General features: G+C 48.4%; 1 protein-coding gene across 2 annotated transcripts in view; it reads left to right on the plus strand.

Moving 5' to 3' along the window:
* The window catches only part of lman1l (lectin, mannose binding 1 like), a 60,670-nt gene that overhangs the window by 3,632 nt on the left and 37,038 nt on the right, over positions 1-20,000 (plus strand). The window contains exons 2-9 of one of the 2 annotated variants that reach the window (XM_033014922.1): positions 2,175-2,329; positions 3,403-3,510; positions 5,068-5,129; positions 8,105-8,204; positions 10,247-10,370; positions 13,568-13,623; positions 14,939-15,068; positions 17,048-17,242. In XM_033014922.1, coding sequence (XP_032870813.1) covers positions 2,175-2,329; positions 3,403-3,510; positions 5,068-5,129; positions 8,105-8,204; positions 10,247-10,370; positions 13,568-13,623; positions 14,939-15,068; positions 17,048-17,242 — 930 coding nt within the window. Of the gene's footprint in view, positions 1-2,174; positions 2,330-3,402; positions 3,511-5,067; positions 5,130-8,104; positions 8,205-10,246; positions 10,371-13,567; positions 13,624-14,938; positions 15,069-17,047; positions 17,248-20,000 lie in introns of both variants that reach the window. The other variant, XM_033014921.1, reaches the window with a different exon arrangement.

The raw sequence follows: 20,000 nt of genomic DNA on the forward strand, positions 1-20,000 counted from the left end.
GTGTAAACCAGCATCTGCAGTTCCTTCCTACACAGTCCATATATCCTATCTATGTATCTTTCTGGAAAGAGAATAAGAGTTGACATTTCAGTTTGCAGACCCTTCATCGAAACTACATGTGGGCAAAGAATTTTAATTTTGTTGATTCCTTCATTGGTGTAACTTCTGAGAACCTTCCTCCTCCTCATCATCATCATCATCACCATCATTGTTGAAAACATCAACAGGCACAGTGCCCCTGTCCCACTTAGGAAACCTGAAAGGAAACTGGAGACTTTGCACCCCACCCAAGGTTTCCGTGCGGTTCCCGGAGGTTTTTGTCAGTCTCCCTACCTGCTTCCACTACCTGCAACCTCCGGCAACCACCTGCAACCTCCGGGAACCACATGGAATCCTTGGGTGGGGCGCAAAGTCTCCAGAAGTTTCCGTTCAGGTTTCCTAAGTGGGACAGGGGCATTACAATGGGATGTACGACAGTGATCGCAACATCTACTGAAGTGTGGATGGCCATTAGCTCGCTAGGAGCTCATCCGCCCTTTGTCAGGTCTTGTTTTCGGTCCTGCTGGGGGTCCACAACCCCCCTCCTCACCTGGCAAACCAGGTGGGGGAGACGGTTTAGTCGCCAACTAGCCGACCATGGAGCGGGTAGCAGGGGATTACTTGGTACCCATGGCGGGGGAACTCCCCGACTTGCTCCAACTACACAGGGCTTCTCCAGCAATCCACATCGCAAAGGAAGAAAATGGAAGATTTGATTTCTCCAAAGTAATGTTTTTATGTAAGGGGGCCAAGTGATTACAGACTTTAGATGGGCGACCTGTGATGAGATTATAACCTGTCACGCTAATACAATGTAGACAGGTCTGTGTAATCCTATAAACGTTGCCATGACAACATCTAAGTGCTATTTTAGTACGACATGCTGTAAAGAACTTTAGCTGGGATTAAAATAAATGATCCTCCACGTTTGATACATCAAAGTAACGAGTCATACAGCATGGAAACAGACCCTTCGGCCCAACTTGCCCCTGCTAGCCAAGATGCCCTATCTACAATAGTCCCCCGCCCACATTTGACCCATAGCCCTTTAAATTTTAACCTGGACATGTACTTGTCCAAATGTCTTTCAAGTGTTGTTATAGCACCTGCCTCAACTGGAAAAAAAACTGCCCAAAAGCTTGTTTAGGAAGGAACTGCAGATGCTGGTTTACATCAAAGATAGACACAAAATGTTGGAGTAACTCTCTCTGGAGTGAAGGAATGGGTCGAGAGAAGGGTCTGGACCCAAAACATCACCCATTCCTTCTCTCCAGAGGTGCTGCCTGTCCCGCTGAGTTACTCCAGCATTTTGTGTCTTTCTTCAATTAGCTTTTCAATTGATCAATTGATCAACAGTTATTGATTATGCTCTCTGGGATGGTCCACAGACACCATCCATCTCTGGGATGTGTGAGAGGTGCTGTGATGTGGTGGATCTGGTCCAGGGCTCACCGTGACTGACCAGTGTTTATAAACTGTTGTCTCCTCATTTTCCTCTTGACTGGACTTCACACAGTTAGGGGCCTGTCCCACTTGGGAATCATTTGCGTGACAGGCCGGTAGTAATCGACACGCGATGGTCGCGAGCAAATCATGCGTCAGCACGGCCGTCTGGCGTGCGTGACGTCATTAGAATACCCTGCTTCCCTATTCTGCCTCATGACCATCGTGGAAGAACTACAAATGTTATTGCTACAGCAACAACAGAGACTTCTGTTAGCAGCAGCCCTCATGTTTACAGATCAGCCAGGCAGGAGTACAACGAGAAAGGCTAGCAAGAAACCCAGGAAGAGGTCTGTGTGGGCGGGGTTGGAGGTTACGTGACGCGTAAAAGGCGGGACGACTGCGTATGGGCGGCGCATGTTTACGGACGTTGACGTAACCATGCCTCGCCACGCGATACAGCGTGCGACGCCAATGCGTCAGCAATACGTCACGCAGGTGGCATGCGAGGATTTCAGTACACTACGAAATCCTGGAGGGTCGCGCGATACCGCGTGCGATTCCACGCCTCACCATGCGCGTGTCACCGACGCGTTGACCAATTTTCTACATGACGCGTAAATGAGGCCCAAGTGGCCCTTTACCCCTTGCCCGTTCTTGTATAACAACTTTAACCATTGATTATTTTTCAGATGCCCTCCCAAGATCTGACCAAGTCCGGATTGTGCCTTCGATAAGAAGTCAAAGCGGTTCGGTTTGGACCAAGAACCGTGTCGCCTTTGTCAACTGGGAAATTGAAGTTGCTTTCCGGATCACAGGCAGAAACCGGATTGGCGCTGACGGGCTGGTGTGTACATGTTCAAGGTTTGACCTCAACGCTGCCCGGACTAGTGGGTATTAGCTACAGGGAAAGGCTGGGCAGAATGTAGTTGGATTCTCTGAAACACTGGAAGTTATGGGGACACCTCTTAGAAATATTGCATGTAAAATTTACCAGAGACATAGATAGTGTAGACAGTCAGAATCTTTTGGTAGACACAAAATGCTGGAGTAACTCAGCGGGACGGGCAGCATCTCTGGAGAGAAGGAATGGGTGACGTTTCGGGATGGGACCCTTCTTCTGACTGAGAGTCAGGGGAGAGGAAGACATGGAAGGGTCGAGACCATTCTTTAGAATGAACCTTTATCCCCACTGTGTAAAAACAAGAGGGCAAGGGGAGAGGGGATATGCTGGAACGGGGTACAGATTTAGGATGATCAGCCACGATCATACTGAATGGCAGTGCTGACTCGAAGGGCCGAATGGCCTACTCCTGCACCTGTTTTCCATGTTTTTAAGTGTCCTTGTTTGTTGAGATACTTGGTTCTTGGTTTCTTGGTCCTCCAAAATATTCCAAATGGAATTTAAACTGGAGGTGGTACCCCATCTCCCCCCTCCCACACACCTCTCCCCCTCCCCTCTCTCCTCCCCCTCTCCATCTCCATCTCCCTCTCCTCACCCCTCTCCCTCTTCTCACCCCATCTCCCTCTCCTCACCCCTCTCCCTCTCCTCACCCCTCTCCCTCTCCTCCCCCTCCTCCTCCCACCCCCTTCCCTCTCTCCCCCACCCCCCCTTCCCCTACCCCTCTGTCCCTCTTCCACCACTCCCCCTACCCCTCCCTCCCCTCTCTTCCACTTCTCTCCCACTTACCCCTCTCCCTCTCCCTCTCCCTCCACCACCCCCCTCTCTCCCCCTCCCTCCCCTCTCACCCCCACCCCTTCCCCTCTGTCCCTATTCCACCACTCCCCCTACCCCTCTACCCCTCCATCCCTACCCACTCTTCCACTTCTCTCCCACCCATCCCCCTCCCCACTCTCCCCCGTCTCCCCCCCCCCCACCCCTCTGGATGTGAATGTGACTCGTTCCATCTGCCGCTTCAGGCCGTGTGGTACAGCAAGGAGAAGGGGCCGGCGGGATCGGTGTACGGAGCAGCCGACCAGTGGGACGGCGTTGGTGTCTTCTTCGATACTTTCGACAACGACGGCGGTGTAAGTATAACGGAGCGCGGCGTGAGTTTTATTGAGTTTGTTTTTTGTAAAGTAACAAGGGGGGGAGATGTTGACTCCCATGATCAAGGAAGCACAGCTAAGCCTCTACATCCCCACAAGGCTACTGTGATTCATTATGCCTCCAAGGACTACAATTGGTTTCTTGGTTTCTTGGTCCTCCAAAATATTCCAACTGGAATTTAAACTGGAGGTGGTGGAGGGAGGACTTAAGCCAGAAAGAGTTTTTGGGAAGAAAGAGCTACCTTAAATTTAGTTGCATCTGGTTGGGTAACTATGGTAGGGTGGAGATTATTCCATGCTTTAATTGTGCGGGGGAAGAACGAATTCCTGTACACATCTGTCTTTGTAGCTGGGATCTCAAATTGGATCGAATGCCCTCGTCTGCTCCTAATTGGTTTGGTGTAGGTCTTGTAATCTATGTCGAGCTGACCATTTAGCATTTAACCAATTCCAATGGGAAAGGGTGCAGAGGAGATTTACGAGGATGTTGCCAGGACTCGAGGGTCTGAGCTCCAGGGAGGTTGATTCAATACTCGAAATGGGGTCTCGCCAACATCTCATCCAACTCCAACATGACCTACCGACTTCAATACTCTGACTGATGAAAGCCAATGTGCCAAACGTTTTGACCACCCTATCTACCTGGGACCCTACCTTCAAGGAACCATGCACCTGCACTCTTAGATCCCAACACTACCCAGAGCCCTACCATTCACTGTGTCGATCCTGCCCATATTAGACTTCTCAAAATGCAACACCTCACATTTCTCTGTATTAAAATCCATCAACCATTCCTCAGCCCACCTAGCCAATCGATCCAGATCCTCCTGCAATTTTTCACAACCGTCTTCACTGTCTACAAAACCACCCACTTTTGTATCATCTGCAAACTTGCTAATCTTGCGATGTATGTTCTCATCCAAATCATTGATGTAGGTAACAAACTGTAACAAGCCCAGCACTGAACCCTGAGGCACAGCAGTCTTAGTCACAGGACTCCTGTCCGAGAAGCCACCATCACACTCTCTGCTTCCTTCCATGAAGCTAATTTTCTATCCATTCAGCTATCTCTCCTTGGATTCCATGAGATCTAACCTTCCAGAGCAGTCTACCATGCAGAACCTTGTCGAATGCTTTGCTGAAGTCCATGTACACAACATCTACAGCTCTGCCCTCATCGACCTTTTGGGTCACGTCTTCAGAAAAACTCGATCAGATTTGTGAGACACGACCGCCCACGTACAAACCCATGCTGACTATCCCTAATCAGATGGGACATGTTGGCCGGTGTTGGCAAGTTGGGCCAAAGGGCCTGTTTCCACGCTGTATCACTCTATGACTCAATCCTTGGTTTCAGTCTAACCAGAGGTTCTGCTAAAAAATGGCCGAGTTGCCTCGGCAAATGTAAATCTCTCGATTGTCGTTAATGAGGGCGTTTTCACAGATGTTGTTTGGTGATCTTGGACCTTTGATGGATCCAGTGGATGAAAGGCGGCTGAACGCTAACCAACTTTTCTTTCTTCCGCTGGCTTCTAGAAAAACAACCCAATTGTGCTTGTGGTGGGAAATGATGGACAGATGGCCTATGATCACATGACGTGAGTTGCCATTCATTTCGTCGTGTTACATTTTTCGATTTAAGAAAAAGTAATTTTGCTCGTTGATGTCTTTGGTGACATTTTTTAAGAAATCACAGACGATGACTATCAGAGCGAAGAAGTTGGGAGGTCGTGTTGCACTTATATCAGACGGTGAAGCCACATTTAGTGTATTGTGTTCAGCCTTTCCCAGATGCTGTCAAGTTGGGAAGGGTGCAGAGAAGGTTTGTGAGGATGTTGCCAGGACTGGAGAGGTTGAGCAGGCCTGGAGTGCAGGAGTGTTTAAGAAGGAACTGCAGATGCTGGAAAATCGAAGGTACACAAAAGTGCTGGAGAAACTCAGCGGGTGCAGCAGCATCTATGGAGCGAAGGAGATAGGCAACGTTTTGGGCCGAAACCCTTCTTCAGACTGATAGTGGCTGGGGGGAGGCGGGGAGAAGAAAGGAAAAAGGAGGAGGAGGAGCCCGAGGGCTGAGGGAAAGATAGGAAAGGAAGGAGACAGCAAGTGCTAACAGAATTGGGAGAATTCAATGTTCATGCCACCAGGATGCAGACTCCCCAAGCGGAATATGAGGTGCTGTTCCTCCAATTTCCGGTGTTGCTCACTCTGGCCGTGGAGGAGACCTGGAGTGCAGTGGGATGAGGGGAGGTCTTGTAGAGGTGTACAAAATCATGAGGGGAATAGATCGGGTAAACGCAGAGAGTCCCTTGCCCAGAGTCCTGGGATTGAGAACCAGAGGACATAGGTTTAAGGCGAGGGGGAGGGGGGGGGGGGGAAGATTTAATTGGAACCTGAGGTGTAACGTTTGTACACAAAGGGTGGTGGGTGTATGGAACAAGCTGCCAGAGGAGGTAGTTGAGGCAGGGACTATATTAAACACATAGAAACATAGAAAATAGGTGCAGGAGTAGACCATTCGGCCCTTCGAGCCTGCACCGCCATTCAATATGATCATGGCTGATCATCCAACTCAGTATCCTGTACCTGCCTTCTCTCCATACCCCCTGATCCCTTTAGCCACAAGGCCCACATCTAACTCCCTCTTAAATATAGCCAATGAACTGTGGCCTCAACTACCTTCTGTGGCAGAGAATTCCAGAGATTCACCACTCTCTGTGTGAAAAATGTTTTCCTCATCTCGGTCCTAAAAGATTTCCCCTTTATCCTTAAACTGTGACCCCTAGTTCTGGACTTCCCCAACATCGGGAACAATCTTCCTGCATCTAGCCTGTCCAACCCCTTAAGAATTTTGTAAGTAACCTCCAACTAGGATCCACGACAACCTCCAATTAGGTTCCAAACTATATAGACTTGGGGATATTATTTTTGCGCTATTGTCAATTTACACTTTTTGTTGTTGTTTATTATGGGGTTCACAGAGTACCATGTTTACTTATCTGTTGTGCTGCTGCAAGTAATGGCTGGTGATATCATTCTTATTACGCATTGACAAACTAATTTTGTAATGCGAACTTTGCTTTGTGAACTAAGGGTGCATGGTGACACAGCTGGTTTGGTATTGAGGTGATCGATACGGTTGGGGCCCCATCCAAGCTTCTATCTACTTCCTCGAAGATTTGGTATATCGATGAATACTCTCCCGAATCTCCTGCGTATACATCGACATACCAAACAGTAAACAGTGGAGAGTTTATAGACTTGTTGCATCACGGCCTGGTTTGGCAACCTAAATGCTAATAGACAATAGACAATAGGTGCAAGAGTAGGCCATTCGGCCCTTCGAGCCAGCACCGCCATTCAATTTGATCATGGCTGATCATCCCCAAATCAGTACCCCGTTCCTGCCTTCTCCCCATATCCCTTGACTCCGCTACCTTTAAGGGCCCTATCTGGCTCTCTCTTGAAAGTATCCAGAGAACCGGCCTCCACTGCCCTCTGAGGCAGAGAATTCCACAGACTCACAACTCTCTGTGAAAAAAAGTGTTTCCTCGTCTCCGTTCTAAATGGCTTACTCCTTATTCTTAAACTGATACAAAGGTGTCGAATAATACAAAGGTAGACACAAAATGCTGGAGTAACTCAGCGGGACAGGCAGCATCTCTGGAGAGAAGGAATGGGTGACGTTTGGGGTTGAGACCTCCTCTCCAGAGATGCTGCCTGTCCCGCTGAGTTACTCCAGCTTTTTGTGTCTACCTTCACCATGAATATTTCTCTCTTCTGGATTTCTCTGAACACTTATGAGCGAACCGGGCCTCCACTGCCCTCTGAGGCAGAGAATTCCACAGACTCACAACTCTCTGTGAAAAAAAGTGTTTCCTCGTCTCCGTTCTAAATGGCTTACTCCTTATTCTTAAATTGTGTGTGGCCCCTGGTTCTGAATTCCCCCAACATCGGGAACATGTTTCCTGCCTCTAGGGTGTCCAAACCCTTAATAATCTTGTATGTTTCAATAAGATTGCCTCTCATCCTTCTGAACTCCAGAGTCTGTGTGAAGCTTGCACGTTCTCCCCGGGACCTCGTGGGTTTCCTCCGGGTGCTCTGATTTCCCCTCGCATCCCAAAGGCGTGTGGCTTTGAAGCCTAATTAACCTCTCTAAATTGCCTTGAATGTGCCGGGAGTGGATGAGCAAGTGGTATAACATAGAACTACTGATTCAAACCGATGGTAGGTGCAGACTCAGTGGGCTGAATGGCCTGTTTCCTTGCTGTTCTTTTCAATCAATCAATTAATCAAACTCGAAGATTGATACAAAAAGCTGGAGTAACTCAGCGGGTCAGACAGCATCTCTGGAGAAAAGGAATAGGTGATGTTTCGAGTCGAGGCCCCTCTTCCCGAAACATCACCTGTTCCTTTCCTCCAGAGATGCTGTCTGACCCGCTGAGTTACTCCTGCTTTTTTGTGTCTACCTTCAGTTTAAACCAGCATCTGCAGTTCCTTCCTACAAAATTGAACTAACTCGTTGATTTTAGAAGCAGTCGATAATAAAACACTCTGGTTTCAATCCTTTCTGCAGAGACGGTGCTGGCCAGGCTCAGGGGTGGTGTCTGCGCGATTATCGCAACAGCTATCAGGCCGTGCGCGTGCGGATACGGTACTACCAGAAGACACTGCAGGTACGCAACACTGGATGGCCAACAAACCCTGACTCGCTATTCAACCTTAGTGCTACACCTCGAACTGATGCTCTCCCCTTTAGATCCGCCTCTATTTGGTTTTCGTTGAGTCCGCATGTCCTTCCCCTTCTCCCCTTCCCCTCTTGCCCATTCATTATAGAAATATTTTCTTCTATAAACGTACAAAATTCTTAAGGGGTTCGACAGGCTAGATGCAGGAAGATTGTTCCCGATGTTGGGGAAGTCCAGAACTAGGGGTCACAGTTTAAGGATAAGGGGGAAATCTTTTAGGGGCGAGATGAGAAAAACATTTTTCGCACAGAGAGTGGTGAATGTCTGGAATTCTCTGCCACAGAAGGTAGTTGAGGCCAGTTCATTGGCTATATTTAAGATGGAGTTAGATGTGGCCCTTGTGGCTAAAGGGATCAGGGGGTATGGAGAGAAGGCAGGGATGGGATACTGAGTTGGATGATCAGCCATGATCATATTGAATGGCGGTGCAGGCTCGAAGGGCCGAATGGCCTACTCCTGCACCTATTTTCTATGTTTCATGCAGACATGAGGGATATATAGCTTGACATCCAGGGTTTGGTATTGAGGTGATCGATACTGTTGGGGCCCATCCAAGCCTCTATCTACTTCCTCGAAGATTTGGTATATCGATGAATACTCTACCAAATCTCCGCAGGAGAGTATACATCGACATACCAAACAGTAAACAGTGGAGAGTTTATAGACTTGTTACATTACGGCCTGGTTTGGCAACCTAAATCCTAATAGACAATAGACAATAGGAGTAGGCCATTCTGCCCTTTGAGCCAGCACCGCCATTCAATGTGATCATGGCTGATCATCCACAATCAGTACCTCGTTCCTGCCTTCTCCCCATATCCCCTGACTCCGCTATTTTTAAGAGCCCTATCTAGCTCTCTCTTGAAAGTATCCAGAGAACCGGCCTCCACCGCCCTCTGAGGCAGAGAATTCCACAGACTCACAACTCTCTGTGAAAAAAAGTGTTTCCTCGTCTCCGTTCTAAATGGCTTACTCCTTATTCTTAAACTGATACAAAGGTGTCGAATAATACAAAGGTAGACACAAAATGCTGGAGTAACTCAGCGAGACAGGCAGCATCTCTGGAGAGAAGGAATGGGTGACGTTTGGGGTCGAGACCTCCTCTCCAGAGATGCTGCCTGTCCCGCTGAGTTACTCCAGCTTTTTGTGTCTACCTTCACCATGAATATTTCTCTCTTCTGGATTTCTCTGAACACTTATGAGCGAACCGGGCCTCCACCGCCCTCTGAGGCAGAGAATTCCACAGACTCACCACTCTCTGTGAGAAAAAGTGTTTCCTCGTCTCCATTCTAAATGGCTTACCCCTTATTCTTAAACTGTGGCCCCTGGTTCTGGACTCCCCCAACATCGGGAACATGTTTCCTGCCTCTAGCGTGTCCAAACCCTGAACAATCTTATATGTTTCAATAAAATTCCCTCTCATCCTTCTAAATTCCAGAGTGTACAAACCCAGCCGCTCCATTGGGACGACAGATGACGCAATGGGCTAAGTGTTCGGCTGGCGACCGGAAGGTAGCCGGTTCGAATCCCGCTTGGAGTGCATACTGTCGTTGTGTCCTTGGGCAAGACACTTCACCCACCTTTGCCTGTGTGTGAATGTGTGTGAGTGATTGGTGGTGGTCGGGGGGGCCGTAGGCGCAGATTGGCAGCCACGCTTCCGTCAGTCTGCCCCAGGGCAGCTGTGGCTACAGAAGTAGCTTACCACCACCGAGTGTGACTGAGGAGTGAATGAATAATGCGATGTAAAGCGCCTTGAGTATTAGAAAGGCGCTATATAAATCCCATCCATTATTATTATTATTCTCTCAGCATATGACAGTCCCGCCATCCCAGCAATTAACCTTGTAAACCTACGCTGCACCCCCTCATGTAGATGGGGCATGTTGGTCGGCGTGGGCAAGTTGGGCCGAACATGCTGTTTCCACGCTGTACGACTCTGTGGTAATGCTCTGTGCCTTCCTCATCCACAGGTTTACATAAATCTGGGCAGGGCTGATGTCGATGAGAACTACGAGTTGTGTACTGAAGTCACGGACATGAACCTACCAGTCGACGGGCACTTTGGAGTGTCCTCAGCCACAGGCGCAGTTGCTGGTGAGTGTCCTTCCACGTTGATGGGGAATGCATTTCTGTTTGGTTTTAAGTCAAGTCAAGTCAGGTCACATTTATTTATAAAGCACACTTAAAAAACAACTCTCGTTGGCCAAAGTGCTTTATATTTGTTATAAGAATAGTATAAACAAACAAATTACATACATACATACATGTAGCCCTCACTCAGTGGACGTCAGGAAAGGCTTGGGAGTATAGATAAGTCTTTAGTCTTGACTTAAAAGAGTAGATGGAGGGGGAAGTTCTGATGGGAAAGGGGGATGCTGTTCCACAGTCTAGTCTTTTAAGGTCCATTGGATGAATGCAAAAAAATAACGTTACATATATTTGTGGTGTTTGCACATTATCCCTCTGACCGCGTTGGTTTCCTTCCAAATCTCAAAGGCGTGCAGATTTGTAGGTTCACTCGACATAGAGTCATAGAGTGGAAACAGGCCCTTCGGCCCAACTTGTCCACACCAGCCAACATGTCCCAGCTACACTAGTCCCACCTGCCAGCATTTGGTCCATATCCCTCCAAACCTGCCCTGTCTATCCATGTACCTGTCGAACTGTTCCTTAAATGTTGGATTAGTCCCTGCCTCAACTATCTCCTCTGGCAGCTTGTTCCATACACCCACCATCCTTTGTGTGAAAAAAGTTACCCCTCAGATTTATGTAAAATCTTTTCTCCTTTCACATTAAATATATGTCCTCTGGTCCTCAATTCAAGAGTCCTGCAGGTCCCTGATGCTGTGTGGCTGCAGTTCCACCAGCTGAATCGCAGTGCTGGCCTTTATTGAACAGAGTTCGATCCTAGGCTCAATATTGGGATAAATGACCAAGGGATAGATTTTGACGTTTTCTGGTCCTGGACTCTCCCACTAGTAGAAACATCCTCTCCACATGCCGTGGAGGCCACTGTTGCGCAGAGGTAGAGCCACTACCTTACAGCGCTTGCTGCGCCGGAGACCCGGGTTCGATCCCGACGAGGGGTGCTGTCTGTACGGAGTTTGTACGTTCTCCCCGTGACCTGTGTGGATTTTTGCCAAAATCTTCGGATTCCTCCCACACTCCAAAGACGTGCAGGTATGTAGGTTAATTGGTTTGGTAAACGTAAAAAATTGTCCCCAGTGTGTGTAGGATGGTGTTAATGTGCGGGGATCGCTGGTCGGTACGGACTCGATGGGCCGAAGGGCCACTTTCCACGCTGTATCTCTAAACTAAACGAAAAACACATCCACGCTATCCAGGCCTTTCACAGTTTTATTAGTGAAGGAAGGAAAGCAGGTTGCTGAGGGGGTGAAACCGGAGCCAATATCTCAGGTGGACAACTTGAGATCTGACCTGGACAGAAAAACAAACCTGTTGAGTATTTCCAGAATGTTCCGCCTTTGGTGTGGTTTTGGTACCATCTAGTGGCAGTGTTAAGGCTGGACTTTGACTAACAAGTCTGATCCTTTATCCCAGGGTGGAACACTAGGGGGCATAGCTATGAAGTGAAAGGCAAAGATAGAGTGGATGTGGAGAGGATGTTTCCACTGGTGGGAGAGTCTAGGCTTAGAGGGCACAGTCTCAGAATGAGAGGGCACTCGTTTAGATAGGAGGTGAGGAGGAACTTCTTTAGTCAGAGGGTAATTAAAGTGTGGAGCTCATTGCCACAGAGGGCTGTGGAGGCCAAGTCAGTGGATATTTTTAAGGCAGAGATAAATTAAATTAAATTAAATTTCTTTATTTATATAGCACATTTTTAGTCAACTTGCATTGACCCCAAAGTGCTTCACATAATTACATCCACACACACAAAGGTGGGTGAAGTGTCTTACCCAAGGACACACACAGGCAAAGGTGGGTGAAGTGTCTTGCCCAAGGACACAACGACAGTATGCACTCCAAGCGGGATTTGAACCAGCTACCTTCCGGTTGCCAGCCGAACACTTAGCCCATTGTGCCATCTGTCGTCCCAGATAGACAAATTCTTGATTAGAACGGGTGTCATGGTTTATGGGGAGAAGGGAATGGGAAAATGGGATTAGGTGGCGGAGATCAGCCATGATTGAATGGCGGAGTGGACCCGATGGGCCGAATGACCTAATTCTACTCCTAGAACTTGTGAACTTGTGGAAACTAGAGGGGGAAAATTTAATGGATATGTGCTGGGGGAAGTTTTTTTTTACCCAGAGTGGTGGGGGCCTGGAACGCATTGTGCTGGAGGCTGAACGGCTAGTGGCATTTAAGAGACTTTTAGATAGGCAAATGGAAGTGCAGAGAAGAGAGGGATATGGATCACAAGGTTTCCGTGCGGTTCCCGGAGGTTTTTGTCAGTCTCCCTACCTGCTTCCACTACCTGCAACCTCCTGCAACCTCCGGGAACCGCACGGAAACCTTGGGTGGGGCGCAAAGTCTCCAGAGGTTTCCGTTCAGGTTTCCTAAGTGGGACAGGGGCATAAGGCAGCAACTCTATTGCTGTTCCACCATGCTGCCCACCCAGAGCTGGGGAGTGCGGAAAGAGGACCTTCAGCCCAACTTGTCCATGCTAACAACCAAGTTACCGAACTGAACTAGTCCCACTTGCCCTTGTCTGACCGATATCCCTAACCCATAGAATGCTGAAGATGCCATGGAAGTGGAACTGCCTCAATTACCAATGTGAAAAGTGCGACTGAATTCAAGTAACATCGAGCAGTTTTAGATGTTCAAGAAGGAACTGCAGATGCTGGAAAATCGAAGGTAGACAAAATTGCTGGAGAAACTCAGCGGGTGCGGCAGCATCTATGGAGCGAAGGAAATAGGCAACGTTTCGGGACGAAACCCTTCCGGGTTTCGGCACGAAACGTTGCCTATTTCCTTCCCGAAACGTTGCCTATTTCCTTCCCGAAACGTTGCCTATTTCCTTCCCGAAACGTTGCCTATTTCCTTCCCGAAACGTTGCCTATTTCCTTCCCGAAACGTTGCCTATTTCCTTCCCGAAACGTTGCCTATTTCCTTCCCGAAACGTTGCCTATTTCCTTCGCTCCATAGATGCTGCCGCACCCGCTGAGTCTCTCCAGCAATTTTGTCTACCTGCAGTTTTAGATGTGATCACCACTGAAGCTGGTGGATGCTGAGGTGGTGATTTTTTTTTTCCAAATTAAAAATTTTAAAAGCAAGCGAAATGTTGTGACATAAGTTGCAATAATAATGTAGTCCATGTTTTCCAGATGACCACGATGTCCTGTCATTCATCACCTTCAGCTTGACCGATCCGGGAACGCTGGTGAGTCCAGGGACACAGGCTTTGGAAGCGAGCATTGTGCTCGTGATAGTCACGCCACTAATCAATGTTGCCAAGTTGGTCTGTGCGAGAAACTGGGGCATAAAAACATAGAAACATAGAAAATAGGTGCAGGAGTAGAGGCCATTCGGCCCTTCGAGCCTGCACCGCCATTCAATATGATCATGGCTGATCATCCAACTCAGTATCCCATACCTGCCTTCTCTCCATACCCCCTGATCCCTTTATCCACAAGGGCCACATCTAACTCCCTCTTAAATATAGCCATTGAACTGTGGCCTCAACTACCTTCAGTGGCAGAGAATTCCACAGATTCATCACTCTCTGTGCGAAAAATGTTTTTCTCATCTCGGTCCTAAAAGACTTCCCCCTTATCCTTAAACTGTGTGACCCCTTGTTCTGGACTTCCCCAACATCGGGAGTAATCTTCTTACATCTAGCCTGTCCAACCCCTTAAGAATTTTGTGATTTTCTATAAGATCCCCCCCTCAATCTTCTAAATTCGAGCGTGTACAAGCCGAGTCTATCCAGTCTTTCTTCATATGAAAGTCCTGACATCGCAGGAATCAGTCTGGTGAACCTTCTCTGTACTCCCTCTATGGCAAGAATGTCTTTGCAAGGCTTGTTTGTAAGTACGTAGATGGGAGGTAGTTCTATGGGAGTTTGAGTTGAGTTGAATACTTTATTGTGTAATTATCGAATACTTATAGGTCCAAGGTATGCGAATAGTCACCATGTAAAGGGTGCTGACAAGTTACAAATTACCCTGCGCCTGCTTCTCCTTTGTCTTCTCTCCCGCCTTCCTCACGGCATTTCCTCCAGGTCCACGCTCCAGGACCACCTTTGTTCTCTCCCCCCCCCCCCCCCTCTCCCCCTCCCGCACGCCGAGTCCCGCTCCCTCCCCCCACATGGCAGTCTCAACACATCAGGTCCTCCTTTCTTCCCGGCAGCGGCATGCGTAAGAGGGCTCGTCCCGAGCCGGCTGCCTGCCCCATTTCCGGGATTACGTCCGCGATCAGAGAGGGGTCCACGAGCTGTCCACGGGCGCCCTGGGGGATTTCTGGGACCGCTGGGCACCGCGGGGGGGGTGGAATGTTTCCTTGACTAGGACAAGGACGAGGATTGAATGGCGGAATAGACTTGATGGGCCAAATGGCCTAATTCCGCTCCTATCACTTGTGAACATAAACTTAAGCTGCTTGACCTGGTGATTTATCCAGCACTTGTAAACCAGCGTCTACAGTTCCTTGCATATCCTATTCTCTTCCTTGCCCACTACCTGTCCTATCATGACCAGGACACCTCGATCCAAGGCCAGAAGGCGCAAGGGGAGGATGAGTACCAGAAGGAATATGAACGTTTTGAGAAAGACTTGGAGAAGCGGAAGTACGAATTTCAGAAGCAACACCCTGAGCTGTCCACTCCAGGTAGGGTGCTGGACATTGAAGGGTCAGAGTATTCTATCATTGTCTTTGCCCACCTTGCTAGGTGTCTCCTATACCAAGCCAAATAACCGGCGAACCTTTGTACGCCTTTGGAGTGTAGGAGGAAACTGAAGATCTCAGAGAAAACCCACGCAGGTCACGGGGAGAACGTACAAACCCCTGTCGACTCGTGTTTGATTTCCTTATCGAGGGAGCAGACATTGTCAGTGGTCTTTTTTTAAAAACCTACGGGTGGCTCGGTGGTGTAACGGTTCAGTTGCTGCCTTATAGCGCCGGAGACCCGGGTTCGATCCTGACTACGGGCGCTGTCTGTACGGAGTTTGTACGTTCACCCCGTGACAAGCCTGGGTTTTCTCCGAGATCTTCGATTTCCTCCCACACTCCAAAGACGTACAGGTTTGCAGATTAATTGGCGTGGTGTACGTGTAAAATTGTCCCTAGTGTGTGTAGGATAGTGTTATGCCCCTGTCCCACTTAGGAAACCTGAATGGAAACCTCTGGAGACTTTGCGCCCCACCCAAGGTTTCCGTGCGGTTCCCAGAGGTTCCCGGAGGTTTTTGTCAGTCTCCCTACCTGCTTCCACTCCCTGCAACCTCCGGCAACCACCTGCAACCTCCGGGAACCGCACGGAAACCTTGGGTGGGGCGCAAAGTCTCCAGAGGTTTCCGTTCAGGTTTCCTAAGTGGGACAGGGGCATTAGTGTGTGGGGTCGCTGTGGAAAGGCCTGTTTCCGCACTGTATCTCTAAATTAAAACGAAACGAAACTTGCTGTTTAAGACATTATTTGTTTAGTTTTCCAAATATGGCGTTGAAACAGGCCCTTCGGCCCACCGAGTCAATGCCAACCATTTATCACCCATACACTAGCTCTATCCTACGCCCTAGGGATAACTTACCGAAAACCTGCATGACTTTGGGATGTGGAAGGAAACCGGAGCACCCGGGGGAAACCCACGCGGTCCCAGGGAAAATGTACAAACTTTGGACAGACGGCACCCATAGTCAGGATCGAACCAAGGATCGAACTCTACTGTTTCGACAGACACCCAGTGGGGTGGTGAGGTCCAGTTCCTGATCATCTTATGGGGCACTTTCCTTACTTTCTTTACTTCTATCTTTTTCTTAAAGCTTAAAAAATGAAGCGCTACAAAAAAATGTATTAAGACATATGTGTTGTGTATTATTGTAACTTACCGTACTTCTAATTTAAAAAAAAAAAAAAAAAAAAAAAAAAAATCTTATGGGGGATGAGGGTTCTTCCAATTGCTGCAGGAATTGGTGGTAATGCTCTTGTATTCAAGGGGTTCACACATGAGGAAGTGTTGAAGGTCTCCATCAGGTCACCCTTTCTGGAAGAGAACTTTTTCTCCTTCTCTGGATCCTGCTTCCCTTGGGATAGATGGAAGAATTACCGTGCAAATTGCTTACAGTGAATTGAGATTTGGGTGATCCATTTTGCAACCTATCTAATTGCAGTCCGGGCCTTTATCGGGGGGAATATTGTGACAAATATATTCTTTAACCACACTGTAGATCTTCTCGTGCTCCTAGAGTCATAGACAGTTGTAGAGTGATACAGCGTGGAAATAGGCCCTTTGGATCAACCCCCACACTGGCCAACATGTCCCAGCTACACTAGTCCCACCTGCCTGCATTTGGTCCACATCCCTCCAAACCTGTCCTATCCATGTACCTGTCTAACAGTTTCTTAAACTTTGGGATAGTCCCAGCCTCAACTACCTCCTCCGGCAGTTTGTTCCATACAACCACCACCCTTTGTGTGAAAATGTTTCCCCTCAAACCCCTAGATCTTTTCCCCTTCACCTTGTAACTATGTCCTCTGGTCCTCGATTCTCCTACTCTGGGCAAGAGATCCTGGGCATCTACCCGATCCTATTCCTCTCATGATTTTAGACACAAACTTATCTCCTGATTCCTCATTAACTCTTCATCTCTTTTAGATGAAGATGCGTTTGAGACGGAGAGCCAGCGGGAGTTGCAGATGGTACTCAGCGGGCAATCCATCGTTCGGGAAGAGCTGAGGAAGCTCCGAGAAAAGTTGGCGGATGCATTTGAAGAGCACAAACGCCATTCGGAGAACTTCAGCAAGTTGAGCAGGGACCAACAAACCAGCACCACGATGAGAGAAGTGGAACATCAGGCAAGTCCTCTCCTCTCAGCGGGTCAGGCAGTGTCGGGGATGGGGATTGACCAAATTAATAGTTTGGGTCGGACCCAAAACATCTCCTGTCCATTCTCCTCCCAGATGCCTCCTGACCCTCTCAGATCCTCCAGCACATTCATGTCTTGCTCAACTCCAGCATCTGCCGTCTGTTTTGTCTCCCGACTCGATGTCTCAGCCTGGTCTTGGGACAGTGTGAGATATGTTCCTTTTTGAATAGCAGAAGTTCAAACTGAGACAGACACGATTAATGAAGCTGAGGTCCATCTCCTGAAAACGTAAAACAAGGTTGCATCGTTTTAAATTGTGGAGTCTCGAGGGTCGATGGTGCTTTGTTGTCACACGTGCAAATGCACAGTGAGATTCTGCTCTTTGTATACAGTCCAGTAAAGTATTGTCACACCTTACGGTGGCGCGGCAGTATAGCCGCTGCCTGACAGCGAATGCAGCGGCAGAGACCCGGTTTCGATCCCGACTACGGGTGCTGTCTATACGGAGTTTGCACGTTCTCCCCCGGACCTGCGAAGGTTTTCTCGGAGAAAACTCCAAAGACGTACAGGTTTGCAGGTTGATTGGCTTGGTACACGTGTAAAGGGTCCCTAGTGTGTGTAGGATAGTGTTAGTGTGCGGGGATCGCTGGTCGGCGCGCACCCGGTGGGCCGAAGGGCCTGTTTCTGCGCCGTATCTCTAAAACAAAAACTAAAAACCTCAGCATGAGGGGGGGGGGGGGGGAGGGGAATGGAGGGAGAAGAAAGCTGGAAAATGGTTGAGGACAATCTCATCAAGGCTTCCGAACCTATTGGTGCCATTTGTTTTACGAGATGTGTTGTCACTGACAATGCCAGTGTTCATCGGCCATTCCCAATTCCCAACTGCAGTGTTGAACGGCAAGGCTTGGGGATTGGAATCTGAAGGTTGGAAAGCCTCGCTGAGATTCCTCTGCCCTTTTCCCAGCTTTCTTTATTTCCCCCTCCTCCCCCCGACTATCAGTCTGAAGTAGAGTCTCGACCTGAAACGTCAGCTATCCATGTTCTCCTGTGATGCCGCCTGGCCCTGCTGAGTTACTCCAGCCCTTTGCTTCCTGACTGGTCACACTGGTGACGTCAATCGCGGCCCTGTTTCCACCAATCTTTCCACCACCACGCACAAGAAGCGACAAGACAGACACCACGGCGTGCAGATGCCCAGACGTGCGTTCAGCTGTGGCCGAACAGCTTCTAATCTTGTGTGTGGACTCGACACTGTGAACTGGTTGGCAAACAGGAAGCAAAGAGTAGGAGTAAACTGGTCCTTTTCACAATGGCAGGCAGTGACTAGTGGGGTACCGCAAGGCTCAGTGCTGGGACCCCAGCTATTTACAATATATATTAATGATCTGGATGAGGGAATTGAAGGCAATATCTCCAAGTTTGCGGATGACACTAAGCTGGGGGGCAGGGTTAGCTTTGAGGAGGATGCTAGGAGACTGCAAGGTGACTTGGATAGGCTGGGTGAGTGGGCAAATGTTTGGCTGATGCAGTATAATGTGGATAAATGTGAGGTTATCCATTTTGGTGGCAAAAACAGGAAAGGAGACTATTATCTAAATGGTGGCCGACTAGGAAAAGGGGAGATGCAGCGAGACCTGGGTGTCATGGTACACCAGTCATTGAAAGTAGGCATGCACGTGCAGCAGGCAGTGAAGAAAGCGAATGGTATGTTAGCTTTCATAGCAAAAGGATTTGAGTATAGGAGCAGGGAGGTTCTACTGCAGTTGTACAGGGTCTTGGTGAGACCACACATGGAGTATTGCGTACAGTTTTGGTCTCCAAATCTGAGGAAGGACATTATTGCCATAGAGGGAGTGCAGAGAAGGTTCACCAGACTGATTCCTGGGATGTCAGGACTGTCTTATGAAGAAAGACTGGATAGACTTGGTTTATACTCTCTAGAATTTAGGAGATTGAGAGGGGATCTTATAGAAACTTACAAAATTATTAAGGGGTTGGACAGGCTAGATGCAGGAAGATTGCTCCCGACGTTGGGGAAGTCCAGGACAAGGGGTCACAGCTTAAGGATAAGGGGGAAATCCTTTAAAACCGAGATGAGAAGAACTTTTTTCACACAGAGAGTGGTGAATCTCTGGAACTCTCTGCCACAGAGGGTAGTCGAGGCCAGTTCATTGGCTATATTTAAGAGGGAGTTCGATGTGGCCCTTGTGGCTAAGGGGATCAGAGGGTATGGAGAGAAGGCAGGTACGGGATACTGAGTTGGATGATCAGCCATGATCATATTGAATGGCGGTGCAGGCTCGAAGGGCCGAATGGCCTACTCCTGCACCTAATTTCTATGTTTCTATGTTTCTATGATAAGAAGAAGAAAGAACAGCTTGAAGGAGAAAGAGGAAGAGGCTGCAAAGTTTAACCCAGGAGTTTCCCTGAAGATATGTTAGTTAGGAATGCAGTTCTTCAAGCCTTTCCACGGATGACAAATTTGATGGAGATAGAGTCACGCTGTTTATAGCTCAGGCTGAAGTTGCCAATTTAACTCCTTGTAAATAATTCAAAAGAAGCATTGAAGTAGTTTCAGAATGGTCTGGCTCTTAAGTGATAAGATGGTGAGAAATTAGCGGTAGAACTGATAAACCTGTCCCACCCACTGAATCCTGACAAACCCTCTGGGTCACTTTCAGTACCATTGCATTAATTAAAACTTCGGGGGGGAAAAAATCATCTTATTGAGTCAGCCGTTGG

Source organism: Amblyraja radiata, chromosome X, assembly GCF_010909765.2.
Source record: "Amblyraja radiata isolate CabotCenter1 chromosome X, sAmbRad1.1.pri, whole genome shotgun sequence".
NCBI lineage: Eukaryota > Metazoa > Chordata > Chondrichthyes > Rajiformes > Rajidae > Amblyraja > Amblyraja radiata.